Source organism: Vulpes vulpes, chromosome 5 (genome assembly GCF_048418805.1).
Source record: "Vulpes vulpes isolate BD-2025 chromosome 5, VulVul3, whole genome shotgun sequence".
NCBI classification, from domain to species: domain Eukaryota; kingdom Metazoa; phylum Chordata; class Mammalia; order Carnivora; family Canidae; genus Vulpes; species Vulpes vulpes.
Window position 1 is genome coordinate 116,318,914 of NC_132784.1, and position 25,996 is coordinate 116,344,909.

General features: G+C 35.3%; 1 protein-coding gene across 3 annotated transcripts in view; it reads left to right on the forward strand.

Moving 5' to 3' along the window:
* Positions 1-25,996, forward strand: part of SEMA3D (semaphorin 3D) — a 204,354-nt gene that overhangs the window by 68,603 nt on the left and 109,755 nt on the right. For all 3 annotated transcript variants that reach the window (XM_072759789.1, XM_072759791.1, XM_072759788.1), the window contains exons 2-3: positions 2,595-2,785; positions 24,237-24,397. In XM_072759789.1, the coding sequence (XP_072615890.1) occupies positions 2,635-2,785; positions 24,237-24,397 (312 nt within the window). In that variant the 5' untranslated portion in view covers positions 2,595-2,634. The remainder of the gene's footprint in view (positions 1-2,594; positions 2,786-24,236; positions 24,398-25,996) is intronic.

Sequence of the window (25,996 nt, forward strand, 5' to 3'; positions counted from 1 at the left end):
CTAAACATACATTCACATTACATGGATTATTGCATGTCATGAAGAAAAAGGTAGGATTTCATGGGTCCAGAAGCTCAGAAAAACTAAGCCTGATGAGAAGTTTAATACCCTTAAACTCCATATTCAATTTGCCTTTCATTTTGCAGGGGAGGGGGAGTGAGAGGAAGGTAGGTGGAGGAATACTTGTCTGTAGGGGAAGGCTACGATCTATAATCAGATACCCACATGCTGCCAACGTGTAGATCTAGGGGAAAATGAAAGAACAGGCCAATGGGGTTAGAGAGTTGCTCATGAATTTGGATGGAATCAGCACAAACGATCTAATATCAAAGGCGGTGTGAAGCAAGAGCTGGTCAAGTCATAATGTATTAGGTCCCAGAGCAGGCAGGAGGCACATTTAGCCATTAGGTCAAGTTCATCTTTGGTGTCTTCTCTCTCCCGTCTCTGGATTATGCTACCGTATCCCTCCCTTCTCCTCATAGCAATCTAAGCAAGTTCTGGCTTTTCAAGAACCCTTAATGAGTTTTCACTGTCTTCCGAAACTCTCTTTTTGCTTTCCATTCTCCTCTCATTGTCCTCCATGAAAACTATCTTTGTCTTGCTTAGATTTATATGACACTTCTTTGAGCTATCTTCCATAACATCCCATAAATATCTTGATTTTACAAATAATTTAATGTGCTTTAATTATTGTATATAATTAATCACTTCTTTCAGAAAAGAGTCACCTTTTTCCTCATCTTAATAAATGGTTGGGGACTAGCTATGATTTAATGATTGTTATATATATATTCTTATACATATGTTCTTATTTGTATAAAAGTAGTAAGTTTTTCAGGAGCACCTATAAGTCAAAGATTATATCTATTTTTTTTACTGGTATAAGTGACAAATTGAGAGGTTGCAAGATTCATTTCTTAAGAGATTAACTTAAAGTTCATGTAATTTAAAACTAATCCTGGTAAATTTTTCTGTAGACCAGCTACAGTGACGGGTGGCAGTAACAAACATTTTGTCCTACTAGCTGTAAAATAATAGTTATTTATTTTTTTAAGAATTTGTTTTTTTAAAAGATTTATTTATTTATTCATGAGAGACACAAAGAGAGTGAAGCAGAGGCACAGGCAGAGGGAGAAGCGGGCTCCATGCAGGGACCCTGATGTGAGACACAATCCCGAGACCCTGAGCTGAAGGCAGACACTCAACTGCTAAGTCACCTCGGCATCCCAGGAATTTTTTTTTTAAATATTATCTAAAGAAGGACTTTATTAGTGTTTTATTTTATGTATTAAAGAAATTTTAAAAACTAAAATTTTCATAAAGTGCTACTGATCTTTTTGGTCAGAATGACATTCCTGTTTTCTTTCAAATTATATCTAATAATACCTCTCAAGGAATGTCAGGTAAGTGTGAATAAAATAGGTAATATGTGGCATATTTATTACAATACGCTTTTTAATAATAAATAAATAAATAAATAAATAAATAAATAAATAAAATCTTAAACAAAAAAAGATAACCAAGAGCTTATTTATGGCAACCTGGTTCATAACAACTTCCTCTCTTTTATAAACCCTTTTATATTATGGTTTGTTTTTCTATTCAGTACTGCCCTGTGTGGACTAGTATATAGGGTACAGGTAAGATTGTATTATCCCAGGCCTAAAACTTGTAGTGGTGGCCCAGACCTAATCATTCCTATTTTTTCCAATTTTAATTAGACCTTTTTTAAAATTTTTATTTTTTAAAGATTTTATTTATTTATTTATTTGAGAGAAAGTGTGCACATGCACATGAACATGAGCAAGAGGGGGAAAAGGGGGAGGGGAAAGCCAGTGGAAGAGGGAGAAGCAGACTCCTCACTGAGGACTCCGCTGGGATCATTGCCTGAGCCAAAGGAAGACACTTAACCACATGAGCCCCCCAGGCGCCCTTAAGTGGACTTTTATTTTTTTTTTATTTTATTTTTTTTTTTAAGTGGACTTTTAAAACACCTTTACATCAGAAACAAGAGATGAACTCCCTGAAAATAATAGCTTTTATCTGTTTTTGTTTGGGGATGATATGAGGAAAGAATGGCTTCTACTAGTATTTTTTTAAAAGGATTTTATTTATTCATGAGAGGCAGAGACACAGGCAGAGGGAGAAGCAGGCTCCCTGCAGGGAGCCCGATGTGGGACTAGATCCCAGGACCCCGGGGTCATGACCTGAGTCCAAGGCAGCCGCTCAACCGCTGAGCCACCCAGGTGTCCTGTTCTACTAGTATTCTTGCCTGAGTACTCTGAAGTCAGAAAGAGTTGGTTCCTTCTGCATTTGTGTGAAAACAAACTTTAATAGAGGAAGAAATGCTAATTATCATAAAGAATTGAAATTCATTATGTCTTCATCTCTGCCATCTCTGCATCTGAGTAAAGGCAGACCTGAATTTTGTTATTCAATTCTGATTTCTTTCCCTTGTAACAGTTTGCATGATCAAAACAAGAGGGAAGGAGCAATTACTTTTTAAAATCTACATGCATTCAGAAAATTATAATGTAGTAAGTCTAGGAAAATCTAAAAACTGCTATATTAATAGCTATTTTCTTATTTTTTAGATTAAACTAACACTGTTTGAAAGAAGACATTGTTTTCAACATGAGTGCTAATAAAAATGAGAGACCGAAGTCCAGAAGCCACAATTTTCACCTTTTTCATGCCTTGATGATGCTAAGCATGACCATGCTGTTCCTTCCAGTCATTGGAACTTCTAAGCAAAATATTCCACGACTCAAGCTGACTTACAAAGGTAAGTGTGTAAATGTTTTCCAGATTGTCTTTTTGATTACTGTATTTCTTTTATTTAGAAAGGCATACTGACTTCAGTGACATGTTTATGGTATTGGCATCAGTTAATAAAAATATTATTATAGTACACAAAGCCCAATTATTTCTTATTTTTGTGAGGAGAATGGTGCCAGAGGTGTTCATGCACACTTTTCAGCTTATTATTTACAACTATCAACTACTGGTTAACATAATTAGGAGATTTTGGTCTGTAAGGTTATAATCAGTTTTGTACTGAAACAAGTCAAATCCCTAAAAATGGAAAAACATTAATTTCACATGGCTCATACTAATTAGTTTATCCCTCGTTAGAGGCACTTTATTTTTAAACACAGCAAGATATCTTAAAAAAAGATAAACCACTGAGATAACCTTTAAGATCTCAAACATATATTTTTTTATTTTAGAAAGGCCATGTGAAAAGCTAGAAATATAGAAATAAAAACTAAGAAATGAAATCTGCTAATTGTTTTAAATGTTTAAATTAACATAAAAGCAAGGTTTATATGAGTTATACTTAGTCATGTATGTGTTTCTGTCATGTATATTTAGTTTGTTTATGTTTGTGTAGATAGATACACAGACAGATACTTGCACAGAGAGAGAGAGAGTGCGCGCCAAGTTTTATGCTTAAAGATTTATTTCTTTTCTTTTCTTGGCCTCTTTAATACTTCAAGTAATGAGAGGAATGTAGGAGACTTATACTCCTTTATTCTGAACTTGGGAGGAAAAAATTATGCCTGCAGTTTTAATATCCTCTGATCTTTAAGACAACTTATTTTCTGAACTCGAATGAAATATCAAAAATAAAACCTAACTTGACATAGAGTGGAGGTGGAAGTGGATTTAGCATTGTACTCATTACACATTTCATATGTTGGCATTTGTTTGGAATTTATATCTCATGAATTAAAGAGTTAGGGAAACATATTATTTTTGAGTTCTTATATTTTTCTAGGATTTTTAAAGCAGGTTTAAAAAAAACCCCAGAATATTGCCTCTGTGTTTGAGGGGAGGATTAACTGGAAAGAGATATGAAGAAAAACCTTCTGGAATTATGGAAGAGTTCTCTATCCTAATAAGAGATGTGATGACCCAAGTATATGAATTTTTCACGACCCATCATATGCACAAATCAGATTTGCTCATTTGCCTGTATTTAAAATTCACCTTAAGGAAAGGAACAGAAAACAAATATTAAACTCCAAACAATAGAGAGAGAGAGAGAGAGAGAGAGAGAGAGAGAAAGTTTGAAAATAAAGAGGTTGAAGGGAAAAAAAAGGAAACATTATCTGGTTCCTATGATACAGTAAATAACACTAGAACATTGCATTGATATGTGTGAACAATGCAAAATAAATCAGACTTGCAAAGAAACTTTAATAGTTGACAGTCACTGATGATTCATTATGAGCAAGGCATTAAGGACTGTGTGTTGTCATGCCATCCTCACCACCACCTGGATGGTGGGGCTTATTATCATCCTCTTCCTATGTGTGAGTATGCTGAGGTACCAGGAAACTGAGAAATTTGCCAAGGTCTCAGCTTGGGTCACGCCTCGTGTCCGGAGTCAGTTTCATGCAGCATGGAGCCAGGGCCCTGATCCTGCTTCATAAGGTCCTGGTCATTAGCAGTTCGTCACTGAGACACTTACCTACCAGAGTGAATGTTAACATTTACAGAAGCACCATGCTCGTATTTGGCTGACTATATGATTCTTAGTTGTCAAAATTAACAGAGTTAAGAGTTGAAGAATTCCGCATGTTCTATTTAAGATCTCTGGGTGACCAAAAGAGACCTATAGCCTTGTGAGATGTTGTGTCTTTTGATAAATGTATGGATACAAATAGACTGTCATAGTGATCATTTGACTTCATAATCACAATTTCATACAAGTGATTGTAAAATATTAACTCAAATGTGGTAAACTGATCATTTGAAAATAACAAATCAATCTGGACAAATAGAAAAACATTATTAATTAATTCCACCTAGCTACTACTAATTATTTTATCTAGTTAGAGGGGTTTTTTTTTTTGTATGAATGTTTTTGAACTTGGAATCAACCCTGTGAGTTCAAAATCTTGTTTTATTTATTTCTATATAGCCTGTCACTCCTCTCAACACCTAGTGCTTATATAAAAGAAGAACTGGTCTAAGTGTTGGATTAAAGGCAATAAGAACTACTCTTTTGATGGTTCTTATATTAAGTATACTTTCCAAGTATCGTATTTTTCACATTTTTATCTACATTTAGGTAATTTACATGTCAAAGTCTGGTAAGCAGTAGCAAAGATTGAATGCAGGATAGGAATTACAGAAATCTCCCAAATTACCCTCAAAAAATACACACACACACACACACACACACACACACACACACACACCTATTAGGTCCCCATAGCTACTATTAGCCATTCATGTCCAGATTGTATGCCAACATTACAGTAGTCATCTTCCCAGGAGAAGTAGTCACAACCCTTATAGAACATTCCTTCTTTCACTTCAAAGAATATGGCATCTTCTCTTTGGAAATCATCAGTTCAACACTATAAAGTCTACATTTCTCATCCACTTCCAAACATGGGAAATTTCCTTTTCTATATACCTTTTCTATACCATATCTGAAAGTTTTGGAAGAAAATAGTTCAAACCCTAATATTTTTAAGTGGGCTATTCCAGAATAAATAGTTATGACATAAAAATTCCTGCTAATTTGGGGTCATGGTAACAAAAACTGCCTCTATACCACATTCCTACTTCTGAGATAATGATCATAACTCTCCCTTGGCATTGTCTTTCTCTTCTGATTCTGACTAATGAATTGAGATCGGCTAGTACCACCCATTGCTTAGACAGCTTTGGGAGGGTCTAAAAGTTTGAGCTGTGGGCATTAAAACATTGCCAGAATGTAAGGTTAGAAAAATCAGCTAGAGTGAAAAATTAATTTTATTTTCAAAAATAATTTTTATAGTCACCGACTTAGCATTGTTTTCTTTGCTTTCCATGGTTCATGCTTCCTTCGATGCTGACCAGAGATGCAGCCAGTATCAGTAGAGTTAGCTACTTTGAACAGCTGCAAGATTATTTTGAAGGATTTCTTAAAGGCCTAGAGAAAATATAATAATAACCATTTTATCCAAAGAATGCTGTTTGATAAAGACTTAGCTTTGAACTTCTGAATCCACAGGAGCTTGTTTGGTTCTATTGTTTTGTAAAGAGATTTCCCTTCAGTTGCATATTTTGAATTCTTGCACATGTATGCATACTAAATGTTTCTTGACTAACAAATAAAGAACTTCGGGGAGCAAGATGTTCTGTAATTCTGGATTTCATGTTATAAGGTTATTACATATATTTTACCCTACAAGGTGGGCTTCTCACAGTGATGTGTACAGGTTATACTGCAGATGTAAAAATAACTTTTGAGAGATGACCTCCTCTAAGTCCCCAATAGTGTAAACATTCTGTATTTCACAATCATCATGAGGGAATTCATATGTGTTAAGGTTATTTATATCCAAGAATCACTAGTATCTGCAAAGTTATTTGTTTGGGAAACCAGAAAATGATGTAGGTAAGATAGATATAGAGGAAATGGACAAAAACTTTGGAACAGGAAAAGAAAAATGAAAGTTAGCTAATAAAGTCCCATTTCTTACGATAGATTGTATGGCTTTTCTCATACTTTTTTTTTTTTTTGCATAGTCTCTTTGGCATTTCTTTTTCCTTTCCTAATTTTAGATTTTAGTGCTAACATGTGAATGACTATATATATATATATATATATATATATATATATATATATATAGTAATATGTGTATGTATATGTATGTGTATTACACCTATGTATATGTATGATACATGTATATGCATATAGCTCATACATATAGTCTCTTTCTTACCACATCCTTTTGAACCCAACGTAACGAGAATTCAGCAATCATTCCATTTGAATACTTTCCCCCTAAAACTCTTGCTGTCTCAAAGAATCATAGTAAACACACAAAACACCAGCTAGCCAACACTGAAGTCCCACATGTTAGAGATGAGGAAGGAAACTAACCCACTTAATAGTTAGCATGTATTCACCCATTCTACAAATATGTGTGGAGCAACCACTATGTTCATTGGGTCAGAGAAAGGTCTGTTCCCTTTGAATTTCTTTTCCAGATAAGAAGACAAAGAACAGGTAAACAAATAAATGAATATTATCTCAAATAGTGGGAAGTGCTATGATGAATATAAAACAATGAAAAAAAAAAACAGAGGATCATAGGAGAAGAGAGGAAAAAATAAAAAAAGATGAGATCAGAGAGGGAGACAAACCCTAAGAGACTCCTTTTTTTTTTTCTTAAGATTTTATTTATTTATTCATGAGAGAGACACACACACACACACACAGAGAGAGAGAGAGAGAGAGAGAGAGAGAGAGAGGCAGAGACACAGGCAGAGGGAGAAGCAGGCTCCATGCAGGGAGCCCGACGTGGGACTCGATCCCAAGTCCCCAGGATCAGGCCCTGGGCCAAAGGCGGCGCTAAATGGCTGATCCACCCGGGCTGCCGCCTAAGAGACTCTTAATCATAGGAAACAAACTGAGGGTCACTGGAGGGGAGAGGATGGGAGGATGGGGAGATGGGGTAACTGGGTGATGGATATTCAGGAGGGTATAATATAATGAACATGGGTATTGTAGAAGAGTGACGAATCAGTGAACTCTACCTCTGAAACTAATAATACGTTGTATGTTAATTAATTGAATTTAAACAAAAAAAAAATTTTAAAGAATATAAAACAGGAGAATAGCAGGCTCCAATGACCCTACTTGGACTTTATTGTATCTGTTTTAGGATACCCTGAAAACCACTGGTTTTGTACCTGTGTTTTAGAAAAATCTGAGACTCAGAGCCTGAAGGCCTTGCCCCCAAACAAGCAGCTTATAGTAAGTGGCAGAATGGAGTTGTGTGTTTTTATTCCAAGGCCCATGCTTTTGCCACCTGTGTCCTTGAGGGAAACATTACATATCCAGGAATGCAGATATCAAGATACAGAAAATATATATAAGGTTTCACCATTACTTTTTTGGCAATATGTTCTTCTCAATAACTATCAAAGAACTACTTTTTGATTCTCCAAAACTTGTATGTATTTTCATACACAAGAAAAATTTGAAATCACCTTTACAATTTTTTCTTCTATTGTATAATTAAAACAATGCATTTGATAGAATGGTTCTTTGTTTTGTTGAAATCTTCAGAGAAATGAGTGGACTAATCTGTGTATTTTTCTTTATAAGTTGCTTTATTTAGTTGTGAAATGCAGCATGTGTCTCAAGAAGAGATTGATGCTTGACTCATGTGATTTGTTTGATTTGACTAGTCTAACATTAGTTCTATGATCTTGATTCAGTATGATCTAACAGTGAAGAAAGCCAAACTGCTTAGGTCTTTTTTTTTTTTAAGATTTTATTTATTTATTCATGAGAGACACAGAGAGAGATAGAGAGAGAGGCAGAAACACAGACAGAGGGAGAGGCAGGCTCCCTGCAGGGAGCCCGACGTGGGATTCGATCCCAATCCCAAGTCCCCAGGATCATGCCCTGGGCCGAAGGCGGCGCTAAACCGCTGAGCTACCCAGAGATCCCCTAAACTGCTTAGGTCTTAACGGTTCCTACTAGTTGTGAGATATTTGGATATTTATTTTCTCTGCTGCCGTTTTCTTATTCATAACACAGTAAATGTAACAATAAATCTAAATTAATTTAGCTTTAATTTATTAATCTACTGATTTATTTAATTTATTTCCAGTCAGGATGTTAAGCACCTCAGTGTCTGGCATAGGAAGTATTTAATAAATGCCATCAATTATTATTTTTTGTGAAATGTTGTTATCTTGCTCCGTGTGAATGGCTGCAGTCCAAAGGTTTCCCTTTGGAAACAACTTTGAAAATTATTTTGTAGCTCCCTCTTGTTTACAGCACATATCAAAATTGCTTCCAGCTACTCCCAAAGCATTTTCTACCAAAGTTAGTTTCCTTCGGTTAAGAACCACCCACAGATTGTGAATTTATTAAGGGTACTTTCCAGTGTTTTTACTGTTGTGGTCTTCTAGTGGTTAATAAGCCCTTACAGTGAAAAAGAACATTGTTGGCCTTGATAAGAGTGGTGTCTTTGATTGGTAGGTAGCCCTCAGAGTGGGTTAAAATGAATCATAAAATCACTTAGGGGTTCAAACCACATGATGCAATCTAAAGTGGGCATTTTTATTGTGAAATTCATGGGAAAAGAAGCTGGCTTGCTCTGACTACCTCCCCCTAAAGTACTTAGTGAAGAAGCATTATCAATGTTATAGTAAGAATTCTTATGTAATATATGTATTTTTCTATAAAGCAAATCTTTGATAATTTAATTTTGGTTAATGTGCCATATTTGAATGGAGTCACTTGTTTTCCCAAGTGTATTTCCTCTAAACTGAGGCTGTTCAGTTGGGCTCCTGTAGTTTTAAGAGTTCAAGGATAATCTTACTAGTATGTGATGTTTAACTGTCAACAGTTAGTAACAATAGTTTCTGAGTGCCCACTATGTTTCTGGCCTTGTTCTGGTAACAAGGGGATATATCACCAGATAGAAGAGACAAAAATTCCTGTCATCATGTGGTTTGTCTGCCGATATGAAAAGAAAGACCATACATAAGTACACTGCATAGCAAAATAGAAGATGAAAAGTGCTATAAAGGGACACCTGGGTGGCTCAGCAGTTGAGCATCTGCCTTTGGCTCAGGGCGTGATCCTGAGGTCAAGGGATCGAGTCCCGCATCGGGCTCCCTGTGAGGAGCCTGCTTCTCCCTCTGCCTATGTCTCTGCTTCTCTCTCTGTGCCAATAAATAAATAAAATCTTTAAAAAGAAAAGAAGGAAAAGTGCTATAGAGAAAAATGAATCAGGAAACTTAGCTAGAGAATGGTGGGAGTGTGATAGTCAAGTATGGTGATAAGGAAAGAACACACTGAGAGAGTGATGTTTTCACAAATACTTTAAGAAATTGCTGTTGCAAATCATGCAGATACTTGGAAAAGCAATATTTTTTGGCAAAAGGAACATCCAGTGCAAAGGTCATGAGGTGATAATGTGTCTGCCACCTTTAAGGATCCTAAGGAAGACAATATGGCTGAAAAACAGTTGAATGGGGAAAAGAAGATTGGTTAAATCATGAGTTAATAGTAGAGGGATTAAAAAAGTTTAGATCCTTCCTTGCTGTCATTGTTAAAATATTGGCTTTGAGTGTTACTGAAATCCTACTGGAGAATTTTGGCACAGGGGTGACATAACCTGACTCTCACTGTTATAGTATCATTCTGGTTTCTGTGTTATAAAAATACTGAAAGATAGAACATAGGGAAATAGACATATTTTGAGAATGCAGATGAGAAATGACCGTCTGTAGGCCAGACTGGTTGCAGTGGAGGTAGGAGGAGAGGATGATAAGTACGTAGAGCCAATAGGACTTTTTGATGATTGGATATGAAATGAAAGAGAAGTCAAATCTGACTTCATCTTTTTTTTTCTTTTTTTTAATTGAAGGATGGAAGTACTATTGATTGGGATGGTGAAGTTTGTGAAAGAAGTAGATTTTGGGGAGAAAATCAAGTGGACATATTTGTTTGAGAAAATAAAACTAGTAGATGTCTTCTAAGTGAAACGCCAGGAAGGCACTTGAGTACATAATTTATGGGAGATGTCATTGAAGATATGAATTTGGCAGTTAGCCTATAGAAATTTTTAAATCCATGATACTCCATGAGATAACTAAAGGATGTAGAAGAATTTGAAGGATTGAGTTCTGGAATTCTCTCAAGTGAGGAAAGCAGAGAAAAGAGGAATGAGCATCAAAGTGAGCTGAAAAGAAGTGCCCAGAAAAATCATGTAGGAGAAAAATCAGTAGTTGTAATACACAGGAAGTCAATGAAGAAAGTAAAGGAAAAGAGATTATCAGCAATATCCTATTCAGCTAATGTGTCTTCAAAGATAACAAGTAAAAATTAACATTGAATTCAACAACAAATGTTCATTGTTGACCTTGATAAAGGCAGTGTCTTTGAGTGTGGGACTCATGGCACAATTAGGATGGATACATAAGAGCATGGGCTCAGGGACTGTAGACAATTATAGATAATTCTTTCAAGGATTTTTTCTGTAATGGAGACATGGGAAGTAGTAACTGGAAGGAAAATAAAATCAAGTGATTTGGTTTTTTTTCATGAACTAAATAACACCATATTTATATGTCAATTGAAATAATCTAGGGGAGAATAACAATGATTCAGAAGAGATGTGAGATAATCCATACCTTACTGAAGAAAATATTGATGAAACTCCATTCTTTTCTCTGAAAACAGGTTACTTTTATGTTTTTTATTTTATTTTATTTTATTATATTTTATTATTATTTTTATTTTATCTTATAACTTATAACCTGTATCACTATATCAAACTGAATACCTTCCTCCTTAAACATAGTTTTCTGTTTGACCTCTCTTTTCATCTACACAATAGGTGACATTGACAATGACCCAGATAATAGTATATTATGCAAAATAAGCCACTTTCATTAACATATGTTCCAAAAGTATCCTGGGGCACCTGGGTAGCTCACTCAGTTAAGTATCAGATCCTCGATCTCAGCATTGTGAGTTCAAGTCTCACACTGTGCTCCATGCTGGACATGGAGCTTACTTTAAAATGTGTTCAGTTTGATACAGTGATACAGGTTATAAGTTTAGAAAATTGATACATAAAGATTTGGACAGAAAACTCCAGAAAGGTGAAATGATAACCTCAAAGTTCCATAAGAGATAATTAAAAAAAAAAAAAAACAAAAACAAAAACAAAAAAACCCACAACTGATCCATGTCTCCTGCTTTTCACTTCAATGGTATTTATACTAAAATTTGCCTACATCCAAGCCTATTAATTAACAATAATTAAAATCTATTTAACATTGTATTTGAGTACTGTTGTAAACATTATTGATCTGTGGAGGTTCACAAGGTGATGGAAGTTACACAATAATGTAAAATATGACTTATGATTTAATATTATCATAGAAGTATCACACAAAAAATCATTCTTGGAATTGAGAAGATATATAATATTTGCTGAGATCTGCAAAGGTCAGCAGTGCCCTCCTGGCAGGGTAAAAGAGAGTTACCTCATGAGACACTCTGGCTGTGTCATTGGTTATGCATAAACATGGAAGGGACTTTAGGATGGTAGTTGCTTAAGTAAAAGGTATTTTTTTTCTGGGATTAAACCCAGTCAACTCTTTTTCAGTTAAAAAAGTTCCTTTTAAACAGATCTTCTACGTGGTTGGCTTACTATACTATAAATTACTGAGGAGATAAAAGTTTGTATATGCGACTACTTGTTTTAGGACTTCACCCACCTAAAATTTGGCTCCAATTCTTTGAGTTTTACTAAAGGAATTTTTAGAATGAGATTCTTTCAGTACATGTGTGAAAATATGAATTTAAGGTCCTTTTAAAAATGGATGTCTTTTTTTCACAGAAAATTTGACAAATGCCTCCCTACTTCTTAAGAACTAGGAATATATATTTTGCATTTTTATAAGAGTCCTTGAAACATGCTGATTTAATCCTATTAATTAAAAAGAGGCATAAATTAGAGCTAAGTGCTTTTAATGTCCAAAGAAAGATACTCATAAAGAAGTTTATTTGACTGAAGCCACAGTGAGCCAGACACAGTCTAGAAAATAAGATAAACATTTCAGTAATCCCAAAGGAATGATGAAGTGGAAGAAGCATTAGAACTTGTCTGTGGGGACATTCTGTAAAAATATAAGTAGAGTTGTTTTGAAAAAGAATCTTGTTTTTCTAAGTAATGCTAAATCTTCGAATATAAAATATAGCTGTAATGGTTGATGAGTCTTCAAGTCCGAAGACCTAGATTTTAGCTCCTTCTCTGGCATGTACCCTCCACGCACCATTAGAACTATGATTTGATCTTTCTGAGTCTATAGGTTTTCTCATCAGGAAAATAGTGATAATCCTCTGGTTCTCCTTGAGGATCAAGTTAAATAAAGGAGGGAAAGCTTCTTGAATGTTCCAAAGCACAAAATGAATATTATGACAGATTTTGAAGTGAGTCCAAACAATATATTATTGAATTAGTTGACGTAAAAATGGCAGATCTTTACAAATACAGTTATATTTAGGCAACTTTGGTAGAATTTCTGCTGCTGTAGGTAATAGGAAATTTACTTGAAAGTTAAGAATAAATCATTATTTGTCATCTTTGCCTCTTCCTTTCAGGTTAATGTATATTAAATATATGTATTTCTCTTTTTTGTAAGAGAAAACTGAGGGGGGATAGTTCATATAGCATTGGTTTAAACTAAGCAGGTCATTTATTTATTTAGCAATTAAGTTGGTTATAATTTAAGTTAATTAGCTTAATTTAGATTATGTTATGGATGTGCAGATTTGACTAATGTAGATTGTAAAGGAAAAAAAAATCTGGCCACTTTACATAAATTAACATATGACGTGACATGTTGTAAGTGTTTGAGAGAAACTCTAGTGTGGAGAAGGAAGAGTCCAGCCCTTCTCTTCAGTGCCGTGGGCCACATTATACTTTAGCTATCCTACTCCAACTTTGGCTCAAGGATCTGTAGCAGCAGCATAATCTGGGAGCTTGTTAGATATGGCGTAATCTCAGCACCTACCCTCTTCTAAATGAGATACAAGAAGCCCAGTTAATTTGAAAGCATGTTAAATCCTGAGAAGCATTGTTCTAGAGTGGTCTGTTTCAGACCTTCTCTTTCCCCACCCCAACCCCTCACCCTGACCCCCAAGCATTTGGAGATAGCAACAGGAACCTACAACAGGAACCTTTAATGACAGCAAAGCATTGGAGCCACAGTTGGGTCTCCTTTTTTTTTAAGATTTTATTTATTTTATTCATAAGAGACAGAGAGAGAGAGAGAGAGGCGGAGACACAGGCAGAGGGAGAAGCAGGCTCCACTCAGTGAGCCCGGTGTGGGACTGGATCCCAGGTCTCCAGGATCACGCCCTGGGTTGAAGGCAGACGCTCAACCACTGAACCACCCAGGCGCCCCCACAATTGGGTCTCCTAATGGTACACTAACCTCTCTAAATTATCAATAAGCCTGTAATAAATTCTGATTTAGATGGAAGGTAGATAAACCAACACACACAAGAATCACTAGGTTGAAAATCGTTGTTAAATGTTTATTAGACTTCCTGTGTGCAAGAAGTGGTGATGAATTACAGCATTGATTTAGACACTATTCTTATCTGAAAGGGCTTACGGTTTTTTTAAGGGACAAAATAATTGCAAACCTATTAATGCCATAGGAATAGGACGTTTTTTAAGTGAATGCCATTGAAGAAGTTTGAAGAAGGTTGGGTAAGAAACGGGACTTTGGACAAAACCTAGACTTTATTGAATGAGGTATATATATTGGCATAGGGGGATTTTGGTCATGAAATTGACCTAACTTAATTGTGATTTTGAGAAAAAGCAGAAGAGACAGCATCATGTGGTAGAGATTGGTGAAGGAGGGCACAGAACACAACTGTTATGTGTCAGTTATAGTAGTTTAGAGAAGGAATAATAGGGATCTTGGCTTGGCTGACAATAGGAATAAATATTTGAGGAGGAAGAATAGAAAATTTGCATGATTGAATCTGTAAGACTTTAAATTTAGCTGGATGTTGCTGTGAGGGGAGTGAAATACACTAAGAAGTACCAGTTATTTAAATACAAGAAAAAAGAATAAGGGACCAAGGAAGGGAAACTAAACATGATCCTGCCATTTTGAGCCTGAGAACTACATCGTGTCATGTCAGTAAGCCATTAGAATCAGTAAGATCTGTTGATTGGGGAAAAACTGCAACATCAAGCAGACTATTGGAAATTCTGAACTGTGATTTGAGAGAGCACAGTTTTAGGTGTCTGCCTCAAAGTCATCAGCAGAGTTCTAGTGATTTGTGAGACAGAAATAATTATAGGAAACTATAAATGGAAAACATTATTTCATTGCTTATGCCCTATGAACACTGCCTGAAATTCAGAACATTATTCTATCATTGTATTTTTAGTCTCCCCCTTGGAAGTCTGTGTGCATATTTTAATGTGGATTCTCTGCACACGTCTACCAGGAATATCTTCCTTGAGACTGTGAGTAGAGGACCTCTTCTGGAGAAAGCCTGGAGAATAGTTTTATAGGTAATTGACATCTGTTCAGAATGAAAAACCAAACTAAAATTTTCTTGAATCAATGGAAATTAAATTTTAGACCAGATGTCACACTGAGTGCCCAGCATAATAAATGAAAGACAAAAACAAAATCCAAGACATATTTAGTCCAATTATTTTAAACTTCATAATAGCAAGAGTGAAGAGGTGATTCAGATAACTTCCAGAAACAATGAAAGACAGATTCAAAGGCTGGGGATATGATGACACGAGGCTTCTCAATCATGACTTTGAAGGCTGGAGGAGCATATTAACATGCCTCAGGTCACTGAGGGTTAATGTTATTCAACCCGGAATTCTGTAGTTAGCCCCCCATTAATAAGGGTAAATTAAAGGCATTTTTACGCATTGAAAATTTCACAAATTTAAGTCTCAGTCATCCTTTCCTAGGAAGCTTCTGGAGATGTGCTCCCCAAAATTAAGAAAGTAAGTCAAGGAAGAAGACACAGGATCTAGGAAAGATGGATCCATCATTGGAGAAGGGCAGAGGGAGTTTGAAAAAGCTGTTCCAGTTTGTAGGGAGAAGACGGGCTCAGGAGAGACGTTGCCAGGAGAAACCCAAAACACAGTTTGACAGAATGTCATCTGAGAATTTTAGGGAAGCACTTTTCAGAAAGTGTGGAAAGATTTGATCACGATTTTAAAACTAAGCAAATGTCACAACTGGGATATTATTAATAAAAGCAACAGTTTTTTTCAAGAAATAAAGTATAGTCAGAAAACTACTTTTCAGAGTAGGGAGGAATATTTACATTGCAATAATAATGTGATGATGATGATGATGATGATGATGATGATGATGATACTGCTCACTGAATACAACTTTCATAAAAGGGGTGCTATGTCAGGAGCTTGGTTGGAGGGAAAGAGCTGACATCCAAAAGCTAAAATTCTCAACTTCTGTAAATGGGAATTCAATGAAAATGTCTGGAAATAATGTTTTAAAAGATAGTAGTATAGTCTTAGAAATATAAAAAGAGATAAGTTAACTGCTAAATGTGTTTTTATAAGGACTAGGTTGGAGGTGGACACAGATGGAGGAGGAGACAGATGGCCATTATGTATGCCTCTTAATGTTACTTTTTGGTATGCATATGCTTAATTTTGATGAATATAAGTAATTTTAAAAAGTAATGATATAAAATATTGTCCTTTTTGAAAGTTATTCTCATAACTCTTCTATGTACATTCATTTATCATGATCTTAGCTTGAGGAATTATTTTTTCCTATTGTATTTGTCTTGCTATTTAGAATCCATAGTATTCTATGGATTTTAAGGTATGACTTTCTGAGTTTTGTAAAAATTAAATTTACATACTTGATTGAAAACAAATCTATATTCATTTGTGACATGGCGTCTTGATTTTAAATCATTCAAATTTGAAAAGGGAGAAATATTCAAGACCTTGAAGGGAGTTAAGAAAATAATTGTCAAAGTAGAATCAATCTTGCCGGAATTATCCTGTCAACTACTTCTGAGGAAGTTTATTCTATTATGACGTTGTTTTTCTGGAAATGTACTAGGTACTTTTAATGTTAGCCTTTTTTTTTATAGGTCAATGGGAAAAAATATCATAGCAAAGTATTTGAGAATTTAAAAGGACTAATTCAAAGTAAGAATTTAAAAGGACTCATAATCATAAATTACAAATCTCACATGTGATGGATTATAGAAAGCATCTGCTATTGAAAGCTAGCCAAATAAGAATAAACCTGTGATTTAAAAGCATGGATGTAGATGGAAATGTGACAGTGTAAAATTGCCACACTCTACTGCACATCCTGTTCTGGCAAGAACAAAGCTCTGATGATATAATAGGCTTTATTTGCTTCTAATTTATGTTTCCTTACATGGTACCGTCTAATTTGTTACTGACATAGATAATGTTCTAAGACCTAATGAGCAGAATGATCTTCTACATTCCATTGCAGAAGAGCAAATGAAAATCTGATTTTCTTTTTTCCTAATTTAGAAGGAAGAAAACAAGGCTGGACTTCTCACCTAGGAAAGTATAAATATAATATAATACACACTTAGTTTGAACTCATCTTTTCTAAGGATTTTAGGTTTGAATATTGTTTTTTCTTTATATATTTGATATCGTTTGAGCACTTAGCTATGGAGACTGAGTGTACATAAATAGAGAGTAATTTGTATTTTTGATAGGTGGAAGTGAGCTATCTTGCTAACCAAAATCTTTTCCTATGATCTCAAGCCTCAGAAAACTGATTGAAAGTCAAGTGGGGCCAATTTAAGACAAGTTAAATTTCCAAAGCTTGATTCCAAAACAGAATCCATGCCTTTCCATGGACCAAAAGCTGAGGAAGCAAATAAAAGTTCACAGAGAGCCAAAGGAACTCAGTGAGCCACAACATTAGGGACTAATTTTCGTGTTGGAATGAATAGCTTGCTCCTTTTACTCAATCCCTGACTCAAACTGAGAAGGGGGTGGGGGAGTTGGTAGCCAAAAGTTTTCTGGCAACTATGGGAAGAAGGAATTCCATAGCAGGATTCTTTAGATACTAACAGCATGAAAGTCCTGGAGAGTCAGATCATCAAGGGAAGAAAGCTGAATTTATGGGGAAGACAAGAATAAAAACTCCTTTACTTAGCTTTGCAAAGAACACACTGGAGAGGTGACCGTATTTCAAGAAACTTAGAACAGCCTTACTTAATACAATGGTGATTTCCTTTGAGGAAAAACAGAAGTGGCTGCGGCAAGGATTTGTGCTGAACATCTTGAGATGGTAGGGAAAAGCAGTTGGGTTTTGATCTGGGTCCATTTTGGGTTGGAAGCTTTCTCTGCTGAGGAATTGTATTCCTTAGATTGGAGTCAATTGAATATTGATTTTCCTCAAAGGTGATTTTCTTTTTACCCCTATGAAGTTCTGCCTTTAATAACTTTATCTTCTTTAAAATAAAAGCTGTTAAGTGTTCTTTGTCAAAGGATGTGGGAAGCCATTTTTTTTTGGCTATGTAGTCCTCTTGTCAACTCCACCTAGTTCAGGATTTCTGGCAATAAATGTGATTTCAAGGGTATGAGAAATTGTTCACTTAACAGTCAAACATTGAGGAAGTCTGTGTTGCTTAATCTTAAATTTATTAGATTCAATGTGACTAACCACTCCCTTCCTTTCTGGGGTGAAGAGGAAGAGTTTTAGACCATCAGGTCAAATGTTCATCGGGCTGAATGAACAATTGTATTAAGGGACACTAAACAGGAGATACAAAGAATTCTTTTCAGAACAAATGTTTATTTCAAATAAGCACAGGGATTGTGGGATCTGTAGCCTTTCCCTCATGTGGAGGGGCATCTGGCTGTGAGTGAGGAGTTTCATTCATGCTGAGCTTTACCATTAAGAGGGAATCGGTTTTGTGAACCCCCCTTAACTGTTCTGGGCCTCACTAAATTGGTAACTTGTGAGTCCAATAGAATTGATAGAATTTCCTTTTAGTTGGAATTTCTTTATGCTCTATTTCTGTTCTTCCCAAAGCTTAAGAGTAATCTGCTCCAAGGAACATAGCAATGCCCAGGTATAGTAGGTGAATGAGTTTATTTGATACCTCCTTAATGTTAACAAAGTTAGGCATAATGTTCTAATGCCATAGAACTTGGGTATTGGAAGGAGCTTAGAGACCATTCCATGTCTCCACCCATACAAAATGAGGAGAGAACTGAAGTAACATTATTTGCCTTGCTAAAAGATGCAGTGGGAATTTCTTTTCATTTAACTATTAAATATATTTAACAGTCTGTGACTCTAAGTACTGTTGTCCTCTATCATAAGCATATTTTCATTTTTGTTGTGAATGAGCATTTCCTTTGCATTAGTCTATAAGATTCATGAGAGTGGAACTTGTTATAAGAGTCTTTGCAACACATGCAAAGTATCTGGTGGTTTTAGGTGAGTCAGTTGTTTGCCTTCAAAGTCAAGTTTTTGGAGTACCTGGATGACGCAGTCAGTTAAGCATCTGCCTTCAGCTCACGTCATGATTTCAAGGTCCTAGGATTGAGCTCTATATCTGGCTCTGTGCTCAGTGGGAAGTCTGCTTCTCCCCCTCTTTCTGCCCCTCTCCACCCACCCCCCACCCTGGCTCATGGGTTGTCTCAAATAAATAAATAAAATCTTAAAAAAAAACCCACAAAATCAAGTTTTATAAAGGTAGTGACTCACTTTTTTTGTGCTAGAATGAGAAATTATGCTAAGTATGGTTACTAACTACATGTAGGAAATATGTAATTTCTCTGTGACTTTTGAAGAGGTATCAGGAGATGTTGATGAAAATTCTGGACCTACCCTTCAGAAAAAAATGCACATGTACATACAAACATATGAAAAATCATATTATTTGTAGGGTTTTTGATCCCCAGAACCATCCTGTTACTCTGCAGTGGTTTATTGATCATGGAGCATGAACACCTTTTCTATGTCATTATTCAATTAAAATGCATCATGGTAATGATTTCTATTTTTAAACTAATGGTATAAATGAATAATCCTTGTTCCATTTATTTCAGAAATAATTAGCTTGTAGCTTTTTCAAAAGAATATTGCTAGAACAGGAGTGGGAACTTGAGGGCCTGGGACATTGAGTGACACTACAAGCTGAGAACAGGGTGATAGGACAATGAATTGCTAAAAGAACAGTTACAAGGAATGATTATGGTGATTAGGTCAAAAGTTTAGGTAGATAGAACAAAGAGTGCATTTAGGACCTAGAAGTAAATGCTGTTATCTGAGCAGAGGTGAGGCTGGCTAAGTATGTATAGGCAGGACTCCTCTCAATGGCATGTGTGAAGCAACATGCTCGCCCACCATCCAAAACGGACAGAACAGAGTTTCTGTTCAAGGAGATTATAAACTATGGACAGTCTTAAAAATTACATGTCTGAGAGTTGCCAGTTTAGGAGAAGAAAAAAATAAAGCTCTGAAATGTGTTGCCAAAGTTTTAGTCTTTAACTTTCATGAGTTTTCAGCCTGCAGAGACAACATCCATTTCTGGTTCCAGGAATCCTGGGAGTATGTTAGCTTTAGGTGTGAAGATGCAGGTTCTGGACTTAATTACCACCCCCCACCTCCCACCCCCGTTTTTTTTTTTTTCTCCTTTTTTTTTCCTAGGCTTTAGTTGATGATCCTGTGGAAACAAAAATGACTTTGCTTGGTTTGGCAGAAATGCAAGAAAGATAAGCTGCTTGGGGAAGAGGGAACCTGTTCCAATCCCTGTCCCAAGGTCTTTTCAAAATGTATGCGTCAGCCTGAGAAATTTTCATATGTAATGCCTAAGTCTAATTATTTAGTTTGGCTACAAAGGATTGGCAAAGCATGCTTTAATCGTTTTGATGCTAACATTGTCACAAGGCAACATTAAATCATTGTGAAATGATAATACTTTACGTGAGTCACTAATTTCGCAGCTGTTTTTCCTTGTCAAGTTTGAAACTAAACCCAACAGAATCAGTAATGGTAAAAGAAAATAAGGCAAATGACTACCTCAACTTTATTTTCTTGGCCATACCCGTAGAAACAACAAATGAGATGCAAGATTTTTAAACATCTTGCTCCCCTCATTGGCATTGCCGTAACTCAGGGACTTGTCATCTTTTAGAAACTTCTGGTTAGTCTCTTTGCTCCCACTTTTCCAGTTCTCATCCATCCTGAACACTGTAGCCAGACCTATTTTCCAATACTCATTAGAGTCTTTGTCACTGTTCTGCGTGACATATAGCTCAATAGGCTTCCAGTTACCTGGATGATAACCAAACTCCCCATTTTGGGCTCTGATTATTTGGAGGCTGCCTTTTCCAGCCTCTCATGGTCTGTGTGTTCTAGCATACTGAATATACGTCAAGCCACAAACATTTAATAAGTACGTAATTTGTGTCCCGGACACTGAGCTAGTGTGGAGATTCAAAGATAGGTTAGATATAGTCTTTGTGCTGAAGGGGCTCACAGGGCAGGAGACATGTTAAAAATATAGTGTGTGGGGGTGCCTGGCTGGCTCAGTCAGGTAAACGTCTGCCTTGGGTTCAGGTCATGACCCCGGGGTCCTGGGATCCGGCCCCACATCAGGCTCCCTGCTCAGCGGGAAGTCTGCTCTCCCTCTCTCTCTGCCCCTCCCCCTGGTCATTTTTTCCTCTTTCTCTCTCCAATAAATAAATAAATAAATAAATAAATAAATAAATAACATATTTAAATTTTTTTAAATGCAGTGTGTGTGACATGTGATGATATTCCCTTGTATATCCCTGTGTTCTGCCTTGAATAAACTTTTCCTTTTTTTTTTAACTTTTCTTTATATCTTCCTTTAGAACTTCCATTTGCCCTTCAACACTGTTGTCAATTATCATCTGCCTTTATAAGGTGATGAGGAATTACTTAAAAGATTTATTCTGTGTATACTTGTATTATAATTTATTTTACTTATATTGTATTTTGTATACATATCTACTTATGTATTGATCTGTGAGCCCCTTGAAGGCAGGGCTTAGTCATGACCACACCCTGAATTACATGCTCAATATCTAACATGTAATAGATTCTTACAAATATTTGTGGACTAAATAGCCTTTTTTTTTTTTTTTTTTAAGTAGGCTCCATGCCCAGTATGGAGCCCACTGTGGGGCTTGAACTCATGATCCTGAGATCAAGACCTGAGCTGAGATCAAGAGTCAGATGCTTAACCGACTCACCTAGCCAGGTGCCCTTGAATAGCTTTATAATATTAGTCCAATATAAAAAAAAAAAAAAAAACACAAAGAAGTTCTTATCTTCACAAGTCAAGTTAAATGGAAGACAAGATCATATTCTTCTTTGATAGAACTTACCTGACCCAAACTAGAATTTAATAATCATACTCAAAGTAACAGTTAATATTTATTGAACTTTTCCTATCTTTAAGATATTGTTTTAAGAACCCTATATAAATTATCTCCTTTAATCATCCTAATGATTATATGAGTTGGGAAATATAATGACTTCCTTTTTATGGATTTTGTAGAAAGTTTAAAAAATACATCATCATCATTGTAATAGCTGATAGTTGTATAGCACTTACTGGTGCCAGGTGCCATTCTAATGCTGATCATAAATTAAGTCCTTTATTCCTCACACCTCCATGATTTATTAATAGCTCATAGTATTATCTCCATTTTATAGAGGAGAAAACTGAGGTACTGAGAAATTAAGTTTCTTTTCCTATATCACAGCCAGATTTGTGGGGCTACAATATGACCTCAGTGGTCTGGACACATCTCTTACACTCTTACTCTTAGGCTACGCCATGTTTCATTTCGTTAACATTGCAAATGGATGGTTCATAAAGTTGATTATTATCCATGGGCACTTGAAATAATAAGAATTTATGTCATTTAGCCTACTTTTCTCTGTTAATTGGGTCAAGATATACTCTCGGATATTCCCTTACATGCTTTCCATTTTGCCCATTTTATACTTTGTTGAACAAGGGAGAATCTCATGGAACCTAAACTGAATAAAGGTTTGTGTGATATATTTTCTTTGGTTAAGGCTTTAGATCATCTCTGCCTTCTCTATTCACTCAGTTCCATTTTTCTTCCTTTAGTTCTATTTTACAGTTGATATGGAATGTTTATCGGATATTAGTCCTACCAAAGCAGGCTTACTGTATTTGGAGATGCGAAAAAGTATTATTCCATATGTCTGTGGTCTGAAAAACTGTTAAAGTTACATTTAGCTTAATGGAAAACAATTAGTGTAGACTCAGATTTTATCCAGTGTACATAAAGCATGATTCATAAACATTAACAAGACCACGCTCACTTGAGAATTCAGATAGTATCATATCTTCTTCGGCACACAGCCTTTGTTTTGTCAAAACGAAGAACAAAATCCGTCTTGCTGAATAAGGGAAATACTATAAAACCATTGTAAATTAGGAAAAAAGTGAGAGGAATTCTCAAAAATATGAAATAATAATAAAGCTGACAGCTGATGTATGGAATATATAGGCTTTAAATTTCAAAGACTCAAATATCCATTTTATCAAGGTTGATAACTGCCATGATACATTTTAGAAGTATCTTGATACCTATTCCTGAGACACTGTCCGTTTATATTTTCTCATCAATTAATAATGGCTTACTTGAAAATAATGGTTTAGTTTTAAAGTCCAGTAATATCTAATGGACTTTAATAAGTAATGAGTGATACTATTACTTAGTATTTAATATTAAATGGTTATAGAAAATGAGAGGGTATGACAAATATTTAAGGCAAAAATCTCTTAAAAAGATTTGGGTTTCTGTAAACTCAGACCTAAATTTTAATAGGAGTCTGTCCATATCACAACTATAAATGAAAAAAAGAATTTAGGATATACAGACAAGTGTTAAAGAGAAATGGAAACTGAAACTGAGGTTATGTTATGTGCTTTATTACCTGTGATATTGTGACTTTCGGGCATGTGGCCTCACTTTGGAGGAATTAAATACTTTCATTTATAAAATCATGAATTTGTATTAATTGATTTTCAAGGTCCCTTTCTGCTTTACAGTTTTGATCTCAATATTGATTCAGGATCATATATCTTTCAGAATCCATTTTCTTGGATTTGGCTTCTTTCTTTACTTCCTGAATACATGAAATAGGAACAGTATAATCTTCCAAACACAGTCATGAGTCTTAACGTTATCAAAAGTAGGAGGTGAAGAAATGCTCTGAGGTTTCTTACATATTTAGTTTGATGCTTACTTTGCATATATTAATTGATTTAACCAGTTTGAAATGATTGATGCTTTAATCTATAACTAAAGATGACCAGAGTTGTGAAATATTTTGCATTTACTTGCTTTGATACTCATTTTAATATCTTGCATTTTTCATATGTAAGATCAATATTCTATCAATAAAATACAAATGTCATAAATCACATTGATTTCTAAATGAGTGTGTGCTTAAAAGTGTATTGTTTACTTATATCTAAATTGGAGCATTCATGCTGTATATATTCATTTACAAAGCACGCAAATGTACTTTTGTTTTGTTTTGTTTTGTTTTTTGCAAATGTACGTTTTGAGGCAAGTAAATATTTTGCTAATTAATTGTTTCTTTCTTTCTATTCCTCTTTTACATTCCCATAGACTTGCTGCTTTCAAATAGCTGCATTCCCTTTTTGGGTTCATCAGAAGGACTAGATTTCCAAACCATTCTGTTGGATGAGGAGAGGGGCAGGCTGCTTGTAGGAGCCAAGGACCACATCTTCCTGCTCAGCCTGGTTGACTTAAACAAAAATTTTAAGAAGGTGAGTTACTTATGTATAGTTGACTGAATATGCGTTTATCTTCATTCATGTCTTTCTCCTCTTTTAAGTGACTCTGTCAAATGCACCAGGTCATTGACATGTCCAAAAAGAACATATTAAAAGAACACCCAGCTTCAGATACATGTTGTGGATTTTTGTGGATTTAAGTACATATACATGTTCTCTGTTAAGAGTGAATGAGCATAATAATAAAGCCTTTGAAAATGTGAATGAAAGGGATCATACAAGAGAAATGCAATATTTTAGGTTGAAAAGCTGGCAAATATAACATTTATGTCTGTAGCAATTAATGTAAAATTACGTTTTTATTAACTTTCAATTAACAAATAGCCACACGTTAAAAAACATTTTTTAAAGATTTTTTATTTATTTGAGAGAGAGAGAGAGAGAGAGCACAAGCCAGGGGAGGGGCAGAGGGAGAGAGAGGAGCAGACTCCCCACTGAGCAGGGAGCCTGATGCAGGGCTGGATCCCAGGACCCTGAGATCATGACCCTAGTTGAAGGCAGATGCTTAACTGACTGAGCCACCCTGGTACCCCCAAATAACCATACTCTAAAATGACAGTGTGATTATGGTGGTATTTTAACACCACAGTTTTTTCACGCTCTTAACTGAATAGTTTTCTCTTATGGCCCAATCACACTCAAAGGATGAATATTAATAATACCCTCAACTATGGGCTCATGAAAAACAATCTACCACTAAAAGAAAATATCTGCTAGTCGTTAAAAAAACAAAAGGCAGCCGCTGCTATGCTTTACATTTTCAGTTAGCCACGTGATACCCAAAGGGAAGTGCCACATTTTAGGCCTTATAAGTTATGATCAGCTGGTACTTTAGCAAGTACCAATATCTATGCAAGGCAAGGTGGATATCAGGACTGGAAGGGATTGAATGATGAGAAGACATAATACATGACCCATTTTACATCTACAAGACATTTTAGATTGTTTTTGCCTTCTCTCCTTTTTTAGAAGTATTGCAAAAAAAAAAAAATACTGGGAGCCATTACAAGATTTCGGGTCAATAGTCTCCAATATTGAATTAATAGAGAATTCTTTCCATTCCCAAAGAGCTGTTCATAAGTCGTCATAGGACTTTGAATCTTCAAATAGCTTTCATCTACAATAACTACTTTAACTTAAGCTCTAATTTTGAAATACTTTTTATAACTAAATAGTCATTGCTCAGTTATTTGAGTTATTAAGACTAAAGGCTTTTGTCTACATAAGTAAAATATTTATCTACATATTTGTTAATATTCTTAATTAATGCCTGCATCAGAAACAATGTTTCTTGCCTTTTAATAACTTAAATTTAAGTAGTCTTTCTGTCATTTTTGAGGTCCACCAAAAGAAAAGGAGATATCTCTTATGAGTGCTCAGACTTGATAAAGAAATAGTCTTTGAGTGCAAATGTATATGCATGTATTAGATATTACTAGAATAAAGAGTAAGGGTAAAATATTGCCAGTAGTTGTTTTTGACTTGCCATAATTCAAATACACTAACAAACTCATAAAATTATCTTATTAAAAATATTATTCTGTAGTTTAATATTGTTTACAATAAGTAAAA